The sequence below is a fragment of the Alosa alosa genome, chromosome 3 (assembly GCF_017589495.1).
Source record: "Alosa alosa isolate M-15738 ecotype Scorff River chromosome 3, AALO_Geno_1.1, whole genome shotgun sequence".
NCBI classification, from domain to species: domain Eukaryota; kingdom Metazoa; phylum Chordata; class Actinopteri; order Clupeiformes; family Clupeidae; genus Alosa; species Alosa alosa.
In genome coordinates, this window is record NC_063191.1 from 30,036,025 (window position 1) to 30,055,533 (window position 19,509).

The window sequence follows — 19,509 nt, forward strand, 5'->3', positions numbered from 1 at the left end:
GATGTGCTTTGATTCCAGCTTGGTAGTTGTAGTCTATGCGATTAAAAAACACGTGTGTGTGAAGTATCCAAACGCTTTCATTATGGCTGCTTTAGCCACAGACCTTGAGCTACTGTACAGTGGGTTGGGTTCCATTTAGAAGTGTCACTTTCCGTGATTCACACAGCTGCGTGAAATGTATTACTACTGAAATGCAAAACTATTAACTTTTCGCCAAGAGGTGGCAGCTTAAGTCCGCTAGATACTGTAAAGCCATTGGTTCCCAAAGGAGATTTTATTTGGGTCGCCAGCATAGCCTAGTGACAATTTATGTTGTGTAATAGGCCTAGCATAGGGCCTACCTTATATAGCTTATAGTTTGTTAACAGTCACAGTTTTGTCACAACCCCCTGCATTTTTGCATTTAGAATAGCTCTGAAACTGGGGGCGAACACGTCGCAGGGGCGGCGCCAGTGCGTGGATATCTCAATTGCAAAATTAAACAATATTTCTATCTGGCGCCTACCATGGACTAGGCTGGGTGAACTCAGCCTAATCTGCCGGTGATTCCTTTTTGATTTCTTAAAAGATGGAGCTTGGTCTGGCGAAAGCCAGACTAACCATGGACCTCATAGTTGCAAAATGCAAGGGAACATGAATCAGCATATTATTTGCACAAACAATAACGGACAGTAGCTCTTCAACTTGGCCCGTTAAAATGTGTATGAACAGTCTAGCAACGCATTTCATGAAGGCCCTTTTGGACATGTCAGTTATTTGCACCACTGGGTAAAACGGCATTTTGTTTTAGACTACTGGTATTTAATTTGTGCATTGACAATAAAGCTGAATATCATATGAACTAGATGACTAAACTTATGCATATGCATATGTAGAAGAAGAAACATTCACAAAAATCCATGACATGACCTCTCTTCTTGATAGCTGTTGAAAACTGGATGGAACTGACTAATACTGATTAATATGATTTATTTTCGCGGAATGGATGTACAGGACTGAGCGGCGGTCATATTTTGTACCACTATGCGGTACATCTAGTTCTTCAAAGTGTAGCACATGTTCTAGCATGTTCTATAGTCCAACTTCTTTTTGGACCAAAATCCACATGACTTCCTGCTGATTTGATTGGTTTGTTATTATCAAACACAACAGACATAGGCATGACCCGGCACCCATGGCGTTCTTAAGTAACAAATAATAAATAATAAAAAAAACACTGAGATATCTGACCCACAAAGCAAAAGTAATGTAAACGTTTAATAAGTTTAATGTAAACGTTTAATAAGGTATAGACTTGTATATACCTGTATAAAAAACACAGAAATCCTTTAGATTTCTGTGGTTTTTACTTTAGGCTGCTCAATACTGATATTCAGAGACATATACTGTAAGCTGTACACAAATGTTGCAAGCAGAAAATATTTGAATGAAATGGATCCTATTTTAATTATTTCCAGAACATTGAAAGCTATAATGTTTTGAAAATATTGATGGTATATATTTTTTGTTCCTTTAACCATTTCAAAGCCAAGAAAAGTGCTATGAAAACACGTTGTTCTGTTTTATAGGTCTGTGTTTTCTGTGCATCCATCTTTCCGTGTGGTGGCCTTGGCTGAGCCCCCAGTGCCAGGCAGCAGTACCAAGCAGTGGCTGGGCCCTGAGATACTTACAATGTTCCTCTTCCACACAGTCAGCCAGTTAGGAAAAGCTGAGGAGACCGCTATTATCCAGGCCATGGTGAGCGTCAAGACACACCTCCATCTATCCAAGCACACAATTGTTTAGACATAGTCTTCCAAAAACATGTTCCGTTTTCACATGTAATATATGAGACCCATGTAAGAACAAAGATATCAAGGATTCAAGGATCCAAGAGTCTTTATTTAGAATCAGTTCCTCATTAACTATTCACCTGAACATATTGGTGCAAAATACATAATTGGGTTATGGTGGAAAGTAAAATGGCCGCCACAAGGCGTTTTTGTAATGGCTCTACTTCTAAAAGTGTTCAGGGAGCCAAACTGTACCAGTATACCAAGTTTCATGTTTTTATACATTTCATGCGTTTTTTCACATATCACCCAGACTAAATGTCCTTCCAGTATTCACATACAGTGGGCAATGCTTCGATTTGGCCAGCTTCCCTCGCGGTCCGCGTGCGGGATCACGCGGTATCACACGACTTTAATTTGTATTTTTCCAGTGACACTGCAACGCCGCTGCAACAACCCAAACAACCAGCAGATGTCTCAAGTGAGCAGGGTGTCTCGTAAAAAGAAATGGAGCCTGGAAAACTCTACACAGACTTCACTACAGACTTTAGCAGACTGGTTTAGAAATAATTTAATAGCCAGAAATATGCCTTCCCTTCCCTAATAAAGAAATATTTGGTTAACTGCGAGTGAATCCCGTTTGCAGCCGTAGAGGAAACGCAGGACAAATTAAACATTCTGGTTTTCTCCGAGTGCAACAATGATAGACAGACATCATTTGGACAAAATATAGAGCACATTAACCTCCGTTGCTCAGCCAAATGCCTTCCTGTTACGTCCTGTTATCATGGAGTTACAGGCGATAAACGATTTTTGATGGTCACAAGTTTACTTCATTAGTGTTTCATTTTTTTTATTATTAAAGAGTGTTTTTCATTTAAAGGTTTGACTTTGTGCTTATTCAGTAGAGCATTTAGTGCTCTCCCCAATCCCACACGTTCATATTGCATGTTTGTTTGTAATGGATGCAACCGCGAGATACGCGCTTGACGGCAATGAGTTGTTAACAGACATGAACCAAGACATATAGCCCAGCAGCAATCTAGGGACTGTTCGTTATTTATTGAAGGGGCCACCAGAGGAATTTTGAGTGCTTCAGTCAAAAGTTGCATGACCCTCCCTTGCCTGCTAGAAATTGTTCAATGACCCTCCGACCAGAATTGTTAAAAAAGACATGACCCTCCCCTGCCAGTTGTCACTGTCTTCCGCCCGCGCTGCTTTGCGCCACAGCCACACACTGTGATAACGTTCTTAAATCAATCTTTCCCGTGAGCGTTCATGCTACCAGTCCTTCCTTTTCAAATGCGTTGCACCTGTTTGCACAATTTCACAAACAATCATATGTGATTTAATAATATGATAAATAATCCCTGTGCACGGGGACCGAAACAATGCATGTCGACTTTTTCTGTGTTTATCACTTATTTTAAGAGAAGTGAGTTCTGTGTTTTGTTAATTTCGGTGACTGACGCGAGAGAAGCGGGGTTTGTGTTGTTGTGTTGCGTCGCGTTAATTTATTTTCATTGGGCATGCCCTGCCGTGCCGTCCACAGCTCTTCACATCCGACAAAGCCGAAATTACTCCTTTTGAAACAATGAGTGCAGGCTGCGCGTTTGTATGGTTATATTGCTTGACGGGGGAATCCCAAGCAGCTTTCAGCCATAAGGCTACTTTGAGAACATTTCCTAATTCACCCGACACTAATATTCAAAATGTTGAAAACTATTTCGGCATAGCCTATAAACAGTTTAATTAAATGTAATGTTAGTTGTAAACAAACAGGCTACTTGGTGAGGCTTGGCCTCACAGATGCGCTCGTGCCTTAGATGGCAAGAAAAATCTTCACGATATACAGTAGGCCTATTAACTGACCACCCGATTCATGTTGGCTGGGGGGGGCAGGGGGGGCCATCAGACATTTGTGCCCAGTTAATCCGGCCCTGTCCCCAACAAATCCCACCTTCCCACCTCAGTGACAGCTTAAAAGAAGTCGAGAGGACTCCTAACTCACAGACCTATTCACAAACCTATTTTTGTGTCATTTCGCCGTGTTTTGAAATCCTATGCAGCTACAGGAGCTTCCAATCGTGAGGAAGCAATTTTGCATTGTAGGCATAACTAACATGCAATACCGCCACCAACAACAACCAAAACTAGGCTACTCATTGTCAACATGTGGGCTAAATTAAATGTAACATTATTGTGAATCAAATTAATGTCACTCCTAACTTTAGGACTCCTACTTGTTTTCACTAAAAGTAATTCACGAAGCATTTTAGACCTAAAAGTAGCACCTAAGTCTAGGACAGCTTAAAAGAAGTCGAGAGGACTCTTAACTCACTAAGACCTATTCATAAACAGCTTTTTGTGGCATTTTATGTTGCAATGTTTTGAAATGCATAGCCTATGCGGCAACAGGAGCTTCCAATCGCGAGGGAACAATTTTGCATTCATTAAAGGGATGCAATAACGCCACCAACAACAACCAAAACTACTCATTGTTAACATGTAAATTAAATGTAACGTTTCATTGTGAATCAAATTAAAATGTTCTCCTCTTTGCAAACATAGGCATATGGTGACAGATTAATTTAATAATGTTACAAAGATACTGCATCAATCCATAGGCCTATGTTTCATTAGGCTACTAGGCTATTTGTTTTGCCTTAGGCCTACTCTTTATTCATTTAGGCTAGGCCTTTTTATTCAGTTATTAATCATCTTCTGTCCTTCGCACTACTTGTGTAGCGCACGCATTCTCAGACCTGTCACCTGTCATTCATCATCGTAAGGGAGGTGTTTGGAGTCTTGTGAGACATCTGCTTTACAAAATTCAACTCATTGCAAATGATTTGGCTTTGAAAGTTTAACTAAACGTGCATGGGTCACTTCCTGAGTCACAAATTCTTCTGCTTTAAACTCTGACATTTTTCGCCGAGGCAAACAATCAATAGCCAGCAAAATACAGCATAGTGGCCTAGCCTACCAAGCAGCAAACAAAACAGGTGCCTAGCACCCCTAATTCAACACAGTCTGACCTCGCAATAAACAACAGAATGGCCAAACTGCAACAATGTACAGATCAAAGTGAGCCGGCCATCCACAAACGCTACGTTTATACCGCTACCGAAGATTACTTCAGTCCGAGCATGCGTGTTTACCAACTAGCTAGTCGTTGTCTTTTTAAGCCTGTGCGTGACCAGCACAGTCTGTCGATTTCAGTCATTCACTCCTGTATCAGGCAAATTGATGTTTTAGCAGTGTGTGGTCTGTTTGTACATGCCACACAATTTTTTGGGACGTTGTGATGAAATTGTCCCTGAAGCAGGTGATAAAGTGTTGGTAAATATCTGTCTTTCCTGAGTTAATGAATATGGTTGTTATTGCAGCAAGATGCAGATTGGACAAATTTTAAAGTACAGAATAGATAAAAGTTTTTTTTTTTTAGAATAGATAGTATCTGGTACTGGTAATGAAACAAGAAAAATAACAGTCTGAATATAGATTTCCATCCAGGTTTCTTATGGGGTGGGGGTTGGGGCATTTCTGTCTCATAGCAACAGTGATATGGCATGGTTGTTGGTTGTGTTTCACAGGTCCCAAATGTCCCTAACACAGCTGTGGACCAGTTGCTTCAACTCAGCCACAGACTCAAGCAAACAAATGACCCCACAGTAAGTTCCATTGTGTGCTGTACAGTATAAGTATATATAAGTTTTCAGTAATTCAAATTCAAATGAGGTGCTTTAGTAAAGACTGTTGCTGAAATACTTAATCTGCTCTTGGCCATCATGTAGACATGTAGTTATACCAAGAATCTTTATAAATGGCTGTTAATTTCCGTTACGCACAGATTATGCTTTCCTGCCTACAAAATCAGAATGTATGTGTGGTTTATATTTGTCTGTTCTTGCGCTTGCATGGGTGTTATTTTGTTGTTTTGTTCACTTATTTATATGTGATAATGTTTTATTATTATGTTTTTATTATTCCTTCAGTACCAGTCTTTGGCCTCATCACTCTCCACCAGACAATTGCTTAGGATATGTCGACGTATCTCACAGTATCCAGAAGAGAGTATTGCACATGCTGTGAACAAGGCTTGCCTGTCCAGGTAAATAAAAAAGCACTGATAGCACACCCTGAATTTGCACAATCCTTTAATCAAAATGTTGCAGTGGCAGAGGTAATGGCCTTTGAGCACTGAATATGTGTATGTGCTTATTGTTATGGTACAGTATTTGTCAGACACTTTTGTCCAAAGCAACTTACAGTATATAAACACAACATTATTATTATTTTAAAAGCATACATTAGAATAATAATAATGGTAAATATAGCTGCAAGCAGCAATAAGGGGAGCAAGCAGGCTGGAGTTGCCAGGGCAACTTAATGCTATTACATCAGTCAGATGACTATAAGCACTCACAGCAAGTCTTTTGTCAAGTGACCAGAGATTAGCTGAGGTAAAAGGTCACTTCCTATTTGGCTTCAAAAAGCAATACATTTGTGGGACTTGGGCTGAAGATAGTCTATGCCACAAGATCAGACCAATTTTGAGACCTGTGAAAATGTTTTCATGTGTCCGAGAAAATCCGATATGGCGCCCGGATCGATAGAATAGAATAGAATAGAATAGAAGTCTTTATTGTCCACTACTGTGGAAATTCGTCTTTGGCCCTACAAACATGTAACACACACAAGCAAGACTACACAACAGGTACAACATAAAGCAGACACAAACAAAGACTACACAGCAGGTACAACATAATGCAAACACACACAAAGACTATACAGCAGGTACAACATATAGCAAGCACAAACAAGACTTCAAAGCAGGTACAACATATAGCACACACAAGCAAGTCTACACAGCACGTACAACATATGGAGACATGGAAATGTGCAAAAGAGGTTGATGTCAATTAAAGCAGTAAATAATATAAGTTAATCAGTTAATCATAAAACTCATAGATTATGTTGATTTAGCAAAATAATTGATGATGGTATAAAAGATTTCTTAAAAATGTTTCTCCTTGATATTCTTTGTGATGAATTTCAACAGCACATGGCGAGTTACATTCTTTAAAACATGCTGGCTGGATTTAGACCCTAATGGCCTACAATAAAATTGATTTTACATTCTACATTCCATGAGAGGTTTTTCATTTAGGCTAACAATATAAGCAGAGAGAAAGAGAACTCATCCTGAGAGATACATAGGCTACATAGTGTTTAGTGCTGCCGCGATTAGTCGACTTAGTCGACGTAATTGACCATGAAAATTAGTCGACAGCAAATGTTTTTGTCGACAAGTCGTTTTACTATTGACCGCCTATTCATTTTTGGTTTCCCGTCTCAAACGGCTCACTGTAATGTTATTAGTAATTCTATGTTATTAACTCTTGAGAAGTACAATGTCTTTGGATGTTAAACAGGCTATTTAAACTTTGCCAGTAAACCCCGCCATGCATGCAAGTGTAACGCGAGTTGCATATAACTGCGTGCCTGCCTGCTTTCAGAGCGAATCATTAATAGGCAGAGCTAAGCGTAGTAGGTTAGTCCAGACTGTAATTAATGACGCCACCCGTGATATCAAGCACGTCATTAAAGAGACAGCGTTCCTATAACACAGAACGTGATAATACATTGACGTGTCGTGCATCTCAGGTCGTAGCATAACTCACTACAGAGAACACACTTACCACAAGCATATGTAGTTAAGTAAGGTGATACATGTCAATACCAGCATGTTTTTGAACAGTTTACTTAATGAGCTTCTAACAAAAGTAGGCTGATATATGTTTTATGTTTTGGCGCTTCAGTTGAGTTCAAAATAAAATGGACACAACGAAATAACAAACACTTGTTTTAAAAAAAAAAGCAGTTTAGAGTAGTCGACTAATCGAAAAAATATTCTAAAGATTACTCGTTAGAAAATTAGTCGTTAGTGGCAGCACTAATAGTGTTGTTAAAAACTATTTGAATTTGAGTTTGAAAATCCATGGCCTATGTGTTTTAATAACTCTTCCTAACCATTCAAATTGATCATTAGAGCATCCCTATATTGGCAAGATGTTTGAGTTTTTAATATACTCTTTTACCATTCCACAGATTTTTGCCCAGCTTGGCTCGTACTGCTCTGCAGAAGACCCTTGCTGATTGTTCCATACAGGAGCTGGCACAGTCAGCTACTCATCAGAATTACACATGTGGGTGACCTCAGTCAGCAGATATCAGATGTTATTCTCCGAGACCGTGTGTTTACTTCTGTATTACCCCATCCTCTTTTCTACAGGTGTGGTTACAGAGGGCATACTGACTATAGGGTCGGTGTCCGTTCCTGTTTACAAACCAGATGAGAAGATGAAGGTTCCTGATGTGCTCTTCTATGAGAACCTACAGGTATATTTGCATTACCAATTCAAGTCACTAATGCACTAAAAGTAGTCGAAAGAGCCACCAATAAGTACCAGGGCAGAGGTGTCCTCTATCTTTAAGAAGGTTTTAAAGAACCAACTCTTTAGAGAACTTCTTTGAGGTGTTGCGCCGGCCGGAATAAGACCCGCGGGTTGGGCGGGTGCGGGCGAGACTTCCAGGTAATGTCGCGGGTTGTGGGTGAGTCGGGTCAAATTCGCTAGATAGCAGCATTCTGTGTTAGTATATTCATGTGCGTGTGCAGTAGGCTAAAATGAGATTTCCCCCTTCTGTTCCAGGGTTGTTCCTAATTTGAATTGCAATTCTGCTTCCTGTTTGCTACCTCAATTGAAATGCAAGTGAAATTCAAGAATTGAATTGGAATTTAAGAGCCAGTTTCAATTAAGTTCTGGAATTTTGCACAAGCCTGTTCTGTTCCCCTCTCCTCTGTCTCTGTCTCAAATGCACATGCACATCAGAGTTGATTGGATATAAAACTCTGCTGGAGGGGACAAAGCCTATCCATATAATAAAATTAAAGTTGTTTTTAATTATCCATATGATGGCCTAAACTAGCTTTTATTTCATAAAACACCTGATGTAAGCGAACGGATAACATTTAAATCCTAACCACGATTATCTGGAAACGACCCTGCTGCTCAGCTCACTCTTGGATTAAAAAAAGAAGTTGCCTGAGTTAGTTTATGGCAGAGAGCTGAGGTAAGAAATGTTAAGGCATGTGTTTGAGTGTGGGCGCGCCTCTGTGTGTGTGAGGGAGGGCGAGAGAGAGAGAGAGGATTAAGGGATACTTAGGCTATTATGTTTTTAAGTCCAGACATTTCCCATTGTAATAGACAGTTTACCATAGACATTTCCCATTGTAATTTCCCATTGTAATAGACAGTTTACCATAGACATTTCCCATTGTAATAGACAGTTTGACACAGACATTTCCCATTGTAATAGACAGTTTAACATAGACTAAACTGTTTTAGACAAGGCTACATTGACTGCATTTATTTACTTGTAAATGGACTGCATTTATATAGCGCTTTTTTCGACTCACCCAAAGCGCTTTACATTTTCATGCCTCACATTCACACATTCACACACACACTCACACACTGATAAAACACTCACCTCTAAGTAATGTGTATTGAAGAGGGCAGCTAGGCTCTTATCCCCAGCCTCGTTATCTCTCGGCCAATGGGACCACACTCCACCAATGGGAATGATCAATACATCCACAGATGTAAAGTGTAATAACCATTTGGAAAAGCAACGAAGAAACAAACAAACAACACATGTCTTAAGATGTAAAAGGTAACTCTCAAAACATCTTTACAGTGTGAAAAATAGATGTTACCATAGGCAGACAAGTTTTACAATGAATAAATGGATCAACGTGAGTGAAATGTTTGACACGGTTTTCACAGTGTGTGTGCACCCACCTGCTAGAATGACAAATTAAATGATGTAATATCTGGAGAACAGGAGTGAAATATGAGCATGAGTGAGTGCAAATGTTTATCAGAGAGTATATAGTGGCCGCCAATAGGACGCGGTGAGGATGCTCCTATGAGCTGTGACATAACATGGACACTTCTTTCATCTTCAGTAAACAGGTGGTAGAGAGCAATCAGTGTTTTTTGTGAGTGATTAAACAAGGGTGAGTAATCTGAGTATGGGAATTTGTTGCCATTGTGTGTGCTTGTTTAAGCCAGTTTCATTCAGATGAACACTTTCTCCTGCATGTCTGTCCTTCCTGATTGCTCTGATGAGAACTTCAAAAATCTAACAGGATGGGATATGCCACTTGGCGGATGCATAAAAAGATGACCTACATTTCCTTTTTTCTGTAACCACCTGCGACTGCAGAATGAGAAAATATAAAGTGGAAGAGGATATAAAAAGTTCTACCTTGTCCTATTTTATATGACCTGCTTTTTGTCTTTCCAGTTCTACATAGACTGTCTTCTGTACAGTATGTGACCACAGCACTTGTCCCACACATACTCTTGCCTAATTTTATTTGTGTCAAATATCTTCAATATATTTTTTTTAGGACTTCTGTGAAGTAGTAAGTGACTTTTTGACATCAAAATATTGATAGTATGATTGGTTTCTTTCCCTAGCACATGATCGTAATGGAGGACATGCTGAAGGATTTCTTGCTAGGAGAACATCTGCTGTTGGTGGGAAACCAAGTAAGTGGATAATGCCATCATACATGTCAGATTCTATTTGCATTAGATATTTAACTCAGAAGTCTAATCAGCTTGCCTAAGTGACTGAGTTGAATTGAATCAGATGGCTACATCTTTAGGTAAAGTGAGCGGAGACCTCTCTTGTATGATTGAATGTATCTAAAAAAACGACACTAGACCAAAAAAGACCTTGTGTGTGTGTGTTCATGTTCATGAGATGCATCTCATACCCCACTGATTTAAATGCATTTGCAATGCTTTTTAGATTTAGTTTGACAGGATAGTGAAGGGTAAACAGGGAATGAATGTGAGAGAGAGATGGGGAGTGAGATCAGGAAATTACATCAGGTTGGACTTCAACCAGCCTGTGTATGGTGTGGGACAAAGACGCTATCACTGTGCTACAGCTCCCCCGGAACTTGTCATGTTTTAAAACTAGCCACTGAAGTTCAGTGAATATGTGCCATTTTTACTATCTTTGTTAACTAAACTTATGACAATGAAATGGAAGAATGTAAAAAGAGTGGAAATTACAGAGATTAAAAGGTTAAACAGGAGCAATGTGACACTCGCCTGAGAGTTGCAGTGGCAGAAGAGGCAGGTTTTTTAGACAAAGAAAGAAACCTAAAGCTGTACTGGTTTGCAACAGTTTTGCAACAGAGGTGAGCTTAGACTTTTCTGCCTTTTGAGCCTGTTGAGACTGTGATGTTTGCATGTGATGCACCGTTTACCTTTATGGCAAAGCTTGATTAAAACTAATTGTTGAAATACATAGTTTTGTGTACCTTTTTTACATAGCATTGGCCATTGCTAATGACACAGTAATTAATCTAACATACTTTCTATATCTATTTCTATAGATAAATATATCTATTTATACCAGAGCTTTTCCTAAAATGAAGTTAATACCTTTTAGAAAAATGTCACCTGGGGTAAAACTCCCCCTGCTACCCTTTGCATTTGTATAGCTCACTGCATTTTCATTTACATGGTAAAGCCTCCCCTAGAATTAGGAGGAGGGGGGTCATGGGGGGGATGACTGCCAAGCAAGGCCCACGTCAATTTCCGACAATTCACAGCTGTTTTCGGTGTTGCCTGCAAATTGCCATGTACAGTCGTATACCTGAACTTCCACGACAATCAACAGTCCCGCATACTGAACTTTTCATGCAGTGCTTCCCACAATCAATCAAAACATCTATCCACTATAAACTCATTACTATCTCTACAACTCTGATAGACTGGTGGAAAACAATCAGAATCAGATCTCTAAATCATCTCTAGCACTGAACAAGTTCACCTCACTCTGGCACAACCCAGTCTTCATGTTGCAGAACAAACCTAGTTACTTTTCCACATGGGAACAAAAGCGAATCACACACCTTCACCACCTGTTTGAGAATTATCAACTCATATCATTCAACATACTCATAGAGGAACCAGTTTAACTAACAACACATCATAACCATCTCAGTTAATCGAAGAATTCATGAAAATCTCAAAAATTAACCTCCAAGCTATATGCACTTATCTCCAAATTAAATAGTACAATAACACTCCCAACAACCAAGTGGGGAACTGACCAGGGGCCTCATTACAGAAAAATATCCTAACTGCTTGTCTTATCTTAACGTAAGTTTCAAAGATAGGAAAAATCCTATCTTCCTATTACAGAAACAATTCCTAAACTCATGGTTGTGTCCTGTCTTTATCTCAGACCTCCTATCTTATATAACTTAAGAAATCCTAACTGTAGCTGGCAATTATTAGATTTTTAAATCGGCAATTTAAGTGCAAAAAAGTGCAGTAGAAGAGGGGTTTAGTAGATTAAGTGGCAAGGGCTGCATAAAAAAGGTGGGGGAGGATTGGGATTGGGTGGGGGGCACCAACAAGGAGCACCCAAGAGCAACAGGGGCAAGGAAAAACTCCCTTACCAAGGAAGAAACCTTGGGCAGATCCACGGCTCAAGGGGGCTAACCCAACTGCTAGGGGTCTTGGTGTGTGTGTTGGGGGATGACAGGGAGATGGGATAGTGTGCTGTGTATGTGGGGGAGAGGGGCAGTGTGCAATATGTGTGTTGGAGAAGCTTCCTCATGAGACAATGTGCTGTGTATTGGGGGGGGGGCAGTGTGCTGTAAGTATGTTGGGGATGCGTGTTGGAGAAGCTTCCCTGATGAAATAATGTGCTGTGTATGTATGTAGGGGGGGGGGACTTACTATTGCAAGCAGAGTACTGTATGTAATGTATGTGAGTGATGACAGTGAAGATGTGTGTGTGGGCGGGAGGGGAGTGGAGCAGTGACTGTGTGTGTGTGTAGTGTGTGTGTGGGTAGGTGGGGGCAGTGTGCTGTAAGTATGTAGAGGATGTGTGTTGGAGAAGATCCTGAAGACAATGTGCTGTGTATGTGGGGGGGGGGCAGTGTGCAGCAAGTATGTAGAGGAGGCTTACTGTAGCAAGCAGTGTGCTGTATGTATGTGAAGTGATGACAGTGATGATGTAAGTGTGTGTGGTGGGGTGGGGGGTGGGGGGTAGAAAGGCTAGGCAATCAAGGACATGGGTAGATGGAGGAGAAATCAAAAATAATAAACGTTCGGAGGTCTGGTATTTCTCGATTACAGACCGTTGCTAAGTATAACAGACTGCTGTCAAGGAAAATGGGTTTTGTGCTTCATATTCATCACTCCGCAAGTAGTCCAGTCACGTCTTGCATTGGAACTTCATTCAAAAGTGAAAGGAAGCGGTTGATCAACTGTGTTCTAAAGAATGTTTGATTCAAGTTCAGCGTGTTGTGAACTATTTGTCACTCAGCCAAAGCCACGATGAAACATTTACAAACTAGATGTACCGCAGAGCGGTACAAAATATGACCGCCGCCCAGTCCAGCACATATTTTCCACAAAAATAAATCACGCTGAAAGGCCTATATGATTCTAACTGTCTCAGTAAATTGCATTATCCACACTCAATTCTCACTGGTATCTGCTAGACAACAAGTACCAAAACATGATTAGTTCATAATAGATTTCACATGTAACATTGATTTTATACAACCCCACCCCCATCTTGCCTGTTCATAATTCTGAGAAATTCTTGAATTGTGTGCATGTGTGCGTGCACACGGTTATGTTTGTTTGTGTGTGTGTGTGTGTGTGTGTGTGTGTGTGCTTGTGTGTTTGTCTGCGTATGTGTGTTTGTGCATGTGCATGCATGCGTACTGTGACGGCCCCGTCTCTCCTGTGCTCAGCTGCGAGTTACCAATTAACAATTGCAATCGTCAGTCCAGGTGGGGGCGGTTATTGTAATTAGGCCTGTCAAACTCGATTCCTTTTAAGGATCCGAGTTATTCTGAGTCACTCACTAAACTGATCCGGGTTGATCGAGTCACTTGAGTCAGTATTGCTAAATCGCAAAGAAATTCAGTCCTACGTTCAAGCAGTGCCGTGGGGTGCTTCATTTCGTTAAGTGCCTTCTCATGTTGGATGTGGATCATCCATGATTTGAAACCAGAGTTTTGCAGCACTTGCATTTAGCCTTTAGAGTTTTGCTCTCCTGGTCAAAGTGCATCCACACATTGTTCATCTTTTTGGTGCTCATGTTCAGAAACTTTGATCTTATTGACAGAGAGGGTAGCCTATATTATAATAATTAATTATTTGTTGTTGTTTTGTTAACAATAGAAAAGTTTGCCTAGGTCTAATGCTACTCTGCTACAATGTTTATTACCACTACTACTAATAGTAGGCTACTAGGAATCTATTCTAATAAGTATTATAGGCTGCTAATACTAGGCAACTAATATTACTATTAATCATGGCTATACTGTTAGGTAGCCTAATATAATATAATATAATATAATATAATATAATATAATATAATATAAAATAGCCTAATATAATAGCATCAAAACCTCCACCCACTCACGGGAAAGAAAGCAGTTTGAGCCAGACTGTTTATTTATTGTCTTAACCTAGCCTAAGCAATTGACTTTCAATGTAGACATAGATGCAGGAACGTAGAAATGCCCTGCAGTGAATAAATTATTATTGTTGTTATTATTATTATTATTATTATTATTATTATTATTATTATTATTATTATTATTATTATTATTATTACTACTACTACTACTACTACTACTACTACTACTACTATTCTCATTAGGCCTATTATTATTATCACCTTGACACGAGTAGAAACTAGGCTACGTCTCGTCTCGTCTACAGATCCACTCATGTAGCCGGCTGATTCGACTGACTCGCACTCATAACAACATAACGTAACCGGTCCGGCCGGCTGATCCAAATGACCCAGGTAGGCTAGCCTACTCAAGCAACTCCATACAGAGCTTGCAATGTTTGGACTGTCTTCAGCGACCTAATTGCATTTTAAAGTAGGCTATCGTGCAGAATATATGTTATTTCAGAAGTGAACGCATGGCTTTTGTTGTGGATTTTCTTTTTAACCTTGACGAGGAGTTACTGGCTCCTCTAAAGATCCACTCATGACAACGTAGCGGTTGATTCGGCTGACTTCGCTCATAACAACAACGTAACCGGGACGCCTGGCTGATCCGACTGACCCAGGTAGGCTAGCCTACTCTCCATACAAAGCTTGCAATGTTTGGGACTGTCTTGGCGACCTAATTGCATTTTAAAGTAGGCTATCGTGCAGAACATATGTTATTTCAGAAGTGAAAGCATGGCTTTTGTTGTGGATTTGCTTTTCACCTTGGACGGGGAGTTACTCGCTTCTCTAAAGATCCACTCATGACACCGTAGCCGGTTAATTCGGGCTGACTCGCGCCTCATAACAAGATAACGTAACCGACCCGCCCGGGTGATCCGACTGACTCAGGTAGCCTACTCAAGCAACTCCATACAGAGCTTGCAATGTTTCGGACTGTCTTTGCGACCCTAATTGCATTTTATAGTAGGCTATCGCGTGCAGAACATATGTTATTTCAGAAGTGAAAGCATGGCTTTTGTTGTGGATTTGTTTTTCACCTTGACGAGGAGTTAGGCTACTCGCTGCTCTAAAGATCCACTCATGACGGCGGTAGCCGGCTGATTCGGCTGACTTCGCACTCATAACAAAGTAACCGACCACCCGGCTGATTCGACTGACCCAGGTAGATACTCAAGCAGCTCCATGGCGTGCAGTTCGGACTGTCTGCGACGACCTAATTGCATTTTAATATGCTACATCTATACACCAAATCTAATTATGTCTAGGCTACATGCAGAACATTGAATGTTATTTCAGAAGTGGAAAAAATGGCTTTTGTTGTGGAATTGCTTTTCACCTCGAGGAGGAGCTACTGCGCTCTGCGCAGATCCACTCATGACAAGCGTGGCCGGCTGATCCGACTAACCGGTTGCTACTCAGCCGCTCCAATCTGAGTTTCATGGTCTGTGAGTCTGCAATGTTTCGGCTCTGCAGGAAGTTAACCAGTTATCTCGGACTGCCTTCTCACTCAGTAAAGCAGGTTAATTTGTGGAGTTGTGGTTGCCTACTGAAATTTGTTACATTTTTGGCAGCTACGATGGCTAGAGCTAGGAGGCTAGCTAAAGTTGCAAGAGGTTTGTGTGTGGTGCTGTTTATCGTTTTAGATTGAATTGTAGTAGGACTCAACTGATCCGAGTTAATGATACTAGAGACTCGCGACTCATGGGTTAATTTAAAGACACGGGTGAAAGATCCGAGTGAATCACGACTTAAACACCTTTAATTGTAATTAAGTCAGTGCCACGGCAGAGTTAAAAGATAGTTGGACGCAGGCAATGAGAGAGAGAGAGTGAGAACGTAGCCTATAGCAAACACTATAATCCGTTTCTTTTGAGTCTTAGAAAAGTGCAATCAACACAAACATACGACAAAGAAAAGCAAACTAAAGCATAGTAACTGCTAAAAACACGTCTCTTCGTGAGCCTACGCTGTCAAGTCCGTGCCGGCTTTAAGTGGAGATTCCCGCTGGACGGAAGATCTGAAATTTAAACTTTAAATTTAAACCCTTGAACTCGCGGCGTTCACTCCTCTGAGGACCGCTGTCTTCCTGCCTGAGTCCGGTTGCCCCTACGGGCGGCCTGCGCACCTTTCCTGGGGCTGTAGTCCACAACCAGCCACATACCGAGAGCCTGCATATCCGATGGTAACTCCGGCGGTGTCATTACGCTGGAGCAGTGTTTCCAAAGCCCGCTTCACGCACACCAACGCATTTTATCGCACCTACGCTGATCGTTGCCAGAGGAACTTTTTTTCGCGTTTTGCCCACGTTTCCCCGTTACTCCGAAATACTCATATTTTTTTGACCATCCTTTTTGAAAGAATCATCCTCGTTTCCAAAACTGAACTCAAAAAAAGTGACGTCTGACTAAGTGTTTTGTTATATTTACTGCCGATGAACTCACAAACTATGGTATTGTTTTGTTGAACTGCGGAGTACTAAATGGGCCAAAACTCATTTAAACATTGGGGTTTTCCTGTTATCTGTCATTGATGTGCCGTTTCAACTGTAGAGTGTATGAATTCATGGTGATTTTTGATGTTTATGAGCAGGGTGCGATTTGTGTAAAAACCAGAGGGGGGGATGATTTTGAATAAGTTTGTAACCCCAAAAAAAAAAAAAAAAAAAAACGAACAATTCATAGCTTAGTAATGTCATGGCTAATAATACCCTATATTATTTTTGCCACCTTTGTAACATTTTAGTTTTAGTTTACCGTGGTGTATGACTTTAAACAGCGATTGTGCTTGGTACGATGATCAGCTCCTCTAATGCAGGGTAGGACTACGTTTTGGCAAGCATACAAATTCACCTTGTTCTTGCCCCATCTGAAATGACTTCTCTACTTTTGCTGGCTCCATCCTTTCTGTATTTGTTGTGTAAAAAAACGTTGTATATGATGGCACTGAAGTCTTAGTGAATTGGCTAACAGTGTTAGTTGGTAACCAAATAGCCTACACATTGCGCTACACGCCACACGTGAGGCTACGTGCATTCTCTCTCCTGCTGATTTTATGTTCAATAGCCAAGTCGCGTAATATTGCAAAAGTAGAAAAAAATAAATGTGTTTATTGTAGCCTACTGAAAATAAATAGCCTATCATACTGTCAGTTAATTGCCTACAGTGCAGTGAAGAGTTTGGAGAGTAAAGTTATAGGGCAACTTGAAGTTTATGAAAATAATTTACAGACCAGAACATAAAGACCATGAAGCTTCTATTTCTTGCAGCTGTTAAAACACCCGCTAGATAGTTTAAATACCCACCAACATTCGTTTTTGCAGTACAGATTATTTCTAAAAGTTATTTGTATACTACTGGCTGATTTATCAAACGAGTGCTTTCTCGTTTTCCTCCGCAAACTACAGGTGTTTGGTGAGAGCCATTGAATAGCGATGCCAAGCAATTTCTGTAACATTTTTTGTGACATTCAGCAAATATCTCCTCATTTAATGTAAGTTCCTTCGGACAATAGGCCTACGTTCTACTCTACATGCAGTTGTCCTCCATCTCAGTTGCATCAGTTTTCTAATTTTGAAGGTTCTAAAACATTATTATGCTTCACTGAATCCTTCTCGTTTTCTTTCATTTGTCCAGCTAACTTTTCCATTGAACATAGCCATTTATGATGGATTACACACTCGACATTTTGAAATGTCCTGCACGATCAAGGCCAAATTAAGTTATCACGCAGCCACTGTGTCAGCAGCATGAGTGCTGACGGTGATGGTGCGTTTCTGATGTCAGATTATTATGTAGGCTAGCCTACTAGACTGTTCTCATGTTGCAGCGCTTTACTTATATGAAGTAGCATTAATCAATATGAGGGGCAGAGGGGGATAAATGTTGTCCCCCCTGACGATAAAAATAATTTAGCAGAGGTAGGGATAGGAAAACCAGAGGGGGGAAATCCTCACCATCCCCCCCCTACAAATTGCACCCTGTTTATGAGTATGTGGATCTTGTGGTGCTTCTGGTGAGGGCCAGACAATTTTATTTAATTTGATTCTGATTTCACTGTTGACTGAAGGGGCTCATGGGTTAATGTTATAACTGTGACACTTTCACTGTGTGCTCCTATAACATTTTGTGTTTGAAAGTTGGTAGCTTATGCTGCCTGGCACCCCTTTAAAAAAAATAATAATTAACTACTTGGAAAATAAAACATAACTTTCAACCAGCTACAGAATCGTTACCGTACATATGTCTACTGTGTGAGTATGTGTCATACGTATGATTACTGTGAATGTATGTGTGTGCATGTGTATCTGTTTATGCACATGTGTGCACATGGAATGGGTTAACACGACCCCTGGAGGCAAACATATGGGAAAAATTGGTCATCCTAGGCCCTACGGTTCTCAAGATATTCACAGAAAACTGTGTCTGCCCTACCCTCCTTTCGGTGGGTCCAGTCCAGCTGGGGGGCTACAGATCAAAACGAAAAACGATGGTTCCATGCTATCCATGTGGGGTTACATGCCCACTAAGTTTCGTGTACCCCGGTCTTTCAGTGTCCCAGGAATCCTTGTTGGTGTACGGTCACTAAATGTACACATAAATTATTTTATTGTAAGGCCCCCCATGAACGAAAGTTCACAAAACTTGGCATGCATTCGGAAGGTGTCATAATGATCCTACACTTTCAATTTCGTGCAGTTATAACCATGTCAGCCAGAGATATTGTGATGAAAACACCAAATGTTTTGCTTTTTAATTTTTAACTAGGTGGCGCTATACATGAAATAAGTGGTAATGGGATGGGTTGACATGCCCCCTTAAGACCAACATACAAAAAAAAGGTGGACCTCCTAGGCCCTACAGTTCTCGATATATTCACAGAAAACTGTGTCTGCTCTACCCTCTTTTCGGGGGGTCCAGTTCAGCGGGGGGGCTACAGATCAAAACGAAAAACGATGGTTCCATGCTATCCATGTGGGGTTACATGCCCACAAAGTTTCGTGTACCCCGGTCTTTCAGTGTCCCGGGAATCCTTGATGGAAATTTGGACATGCGAAAAATAAAAAAAAATAAAAAAAATCTGACTAAACCTATATGACCGCCGCTTCGCTGCGTGGCGGTCATAATAAATGTAAAGAGTCATATCATGT

At 40.6% G+C, this 19,509-nt stretch overlaps 1 protein-coding gene across 1 annotated transcript in view; it reads left to right on the plus strand.

The window, feature by feature from the left end:
* vwa8 (von Willebrand factor A domain containing 8) overlaps positions 1 to 19,509 on the plus strand; it is a 210,269-nt gene that overhangs the window by 65,728 nt on the left and 125,032 nt on the right. Inside the window, exons 15-20 of the mRNA XM_048239952.1 lie at positions 1,569 to 1,737; positions 5,369 to 5,446; positions 5,771 to 5,886; positions 7,887 to 7,984; positions 8,071 to 8,177; positions 10,325 to 10,396. Coding sequence (XP_048095909.1) covers positions 1,569 to 1,737; positions 5,369 to 5,446; positions 5,771 to 5,886; positions 7,887 to 7,984; positions 8,071 to 8,177; positions 10,325 to 10,396 — 640 coding nt within the window. The remainder of the gene's footprint in view (positions 1 to 1,568; positions 1,738 to 5,368; positions 5,447 to 5,770; positions 5,887 to 7,886; positions 7,985 to 8,070; positions 8,178 to 10,324; positions 10,397 to 19,509) is intronic.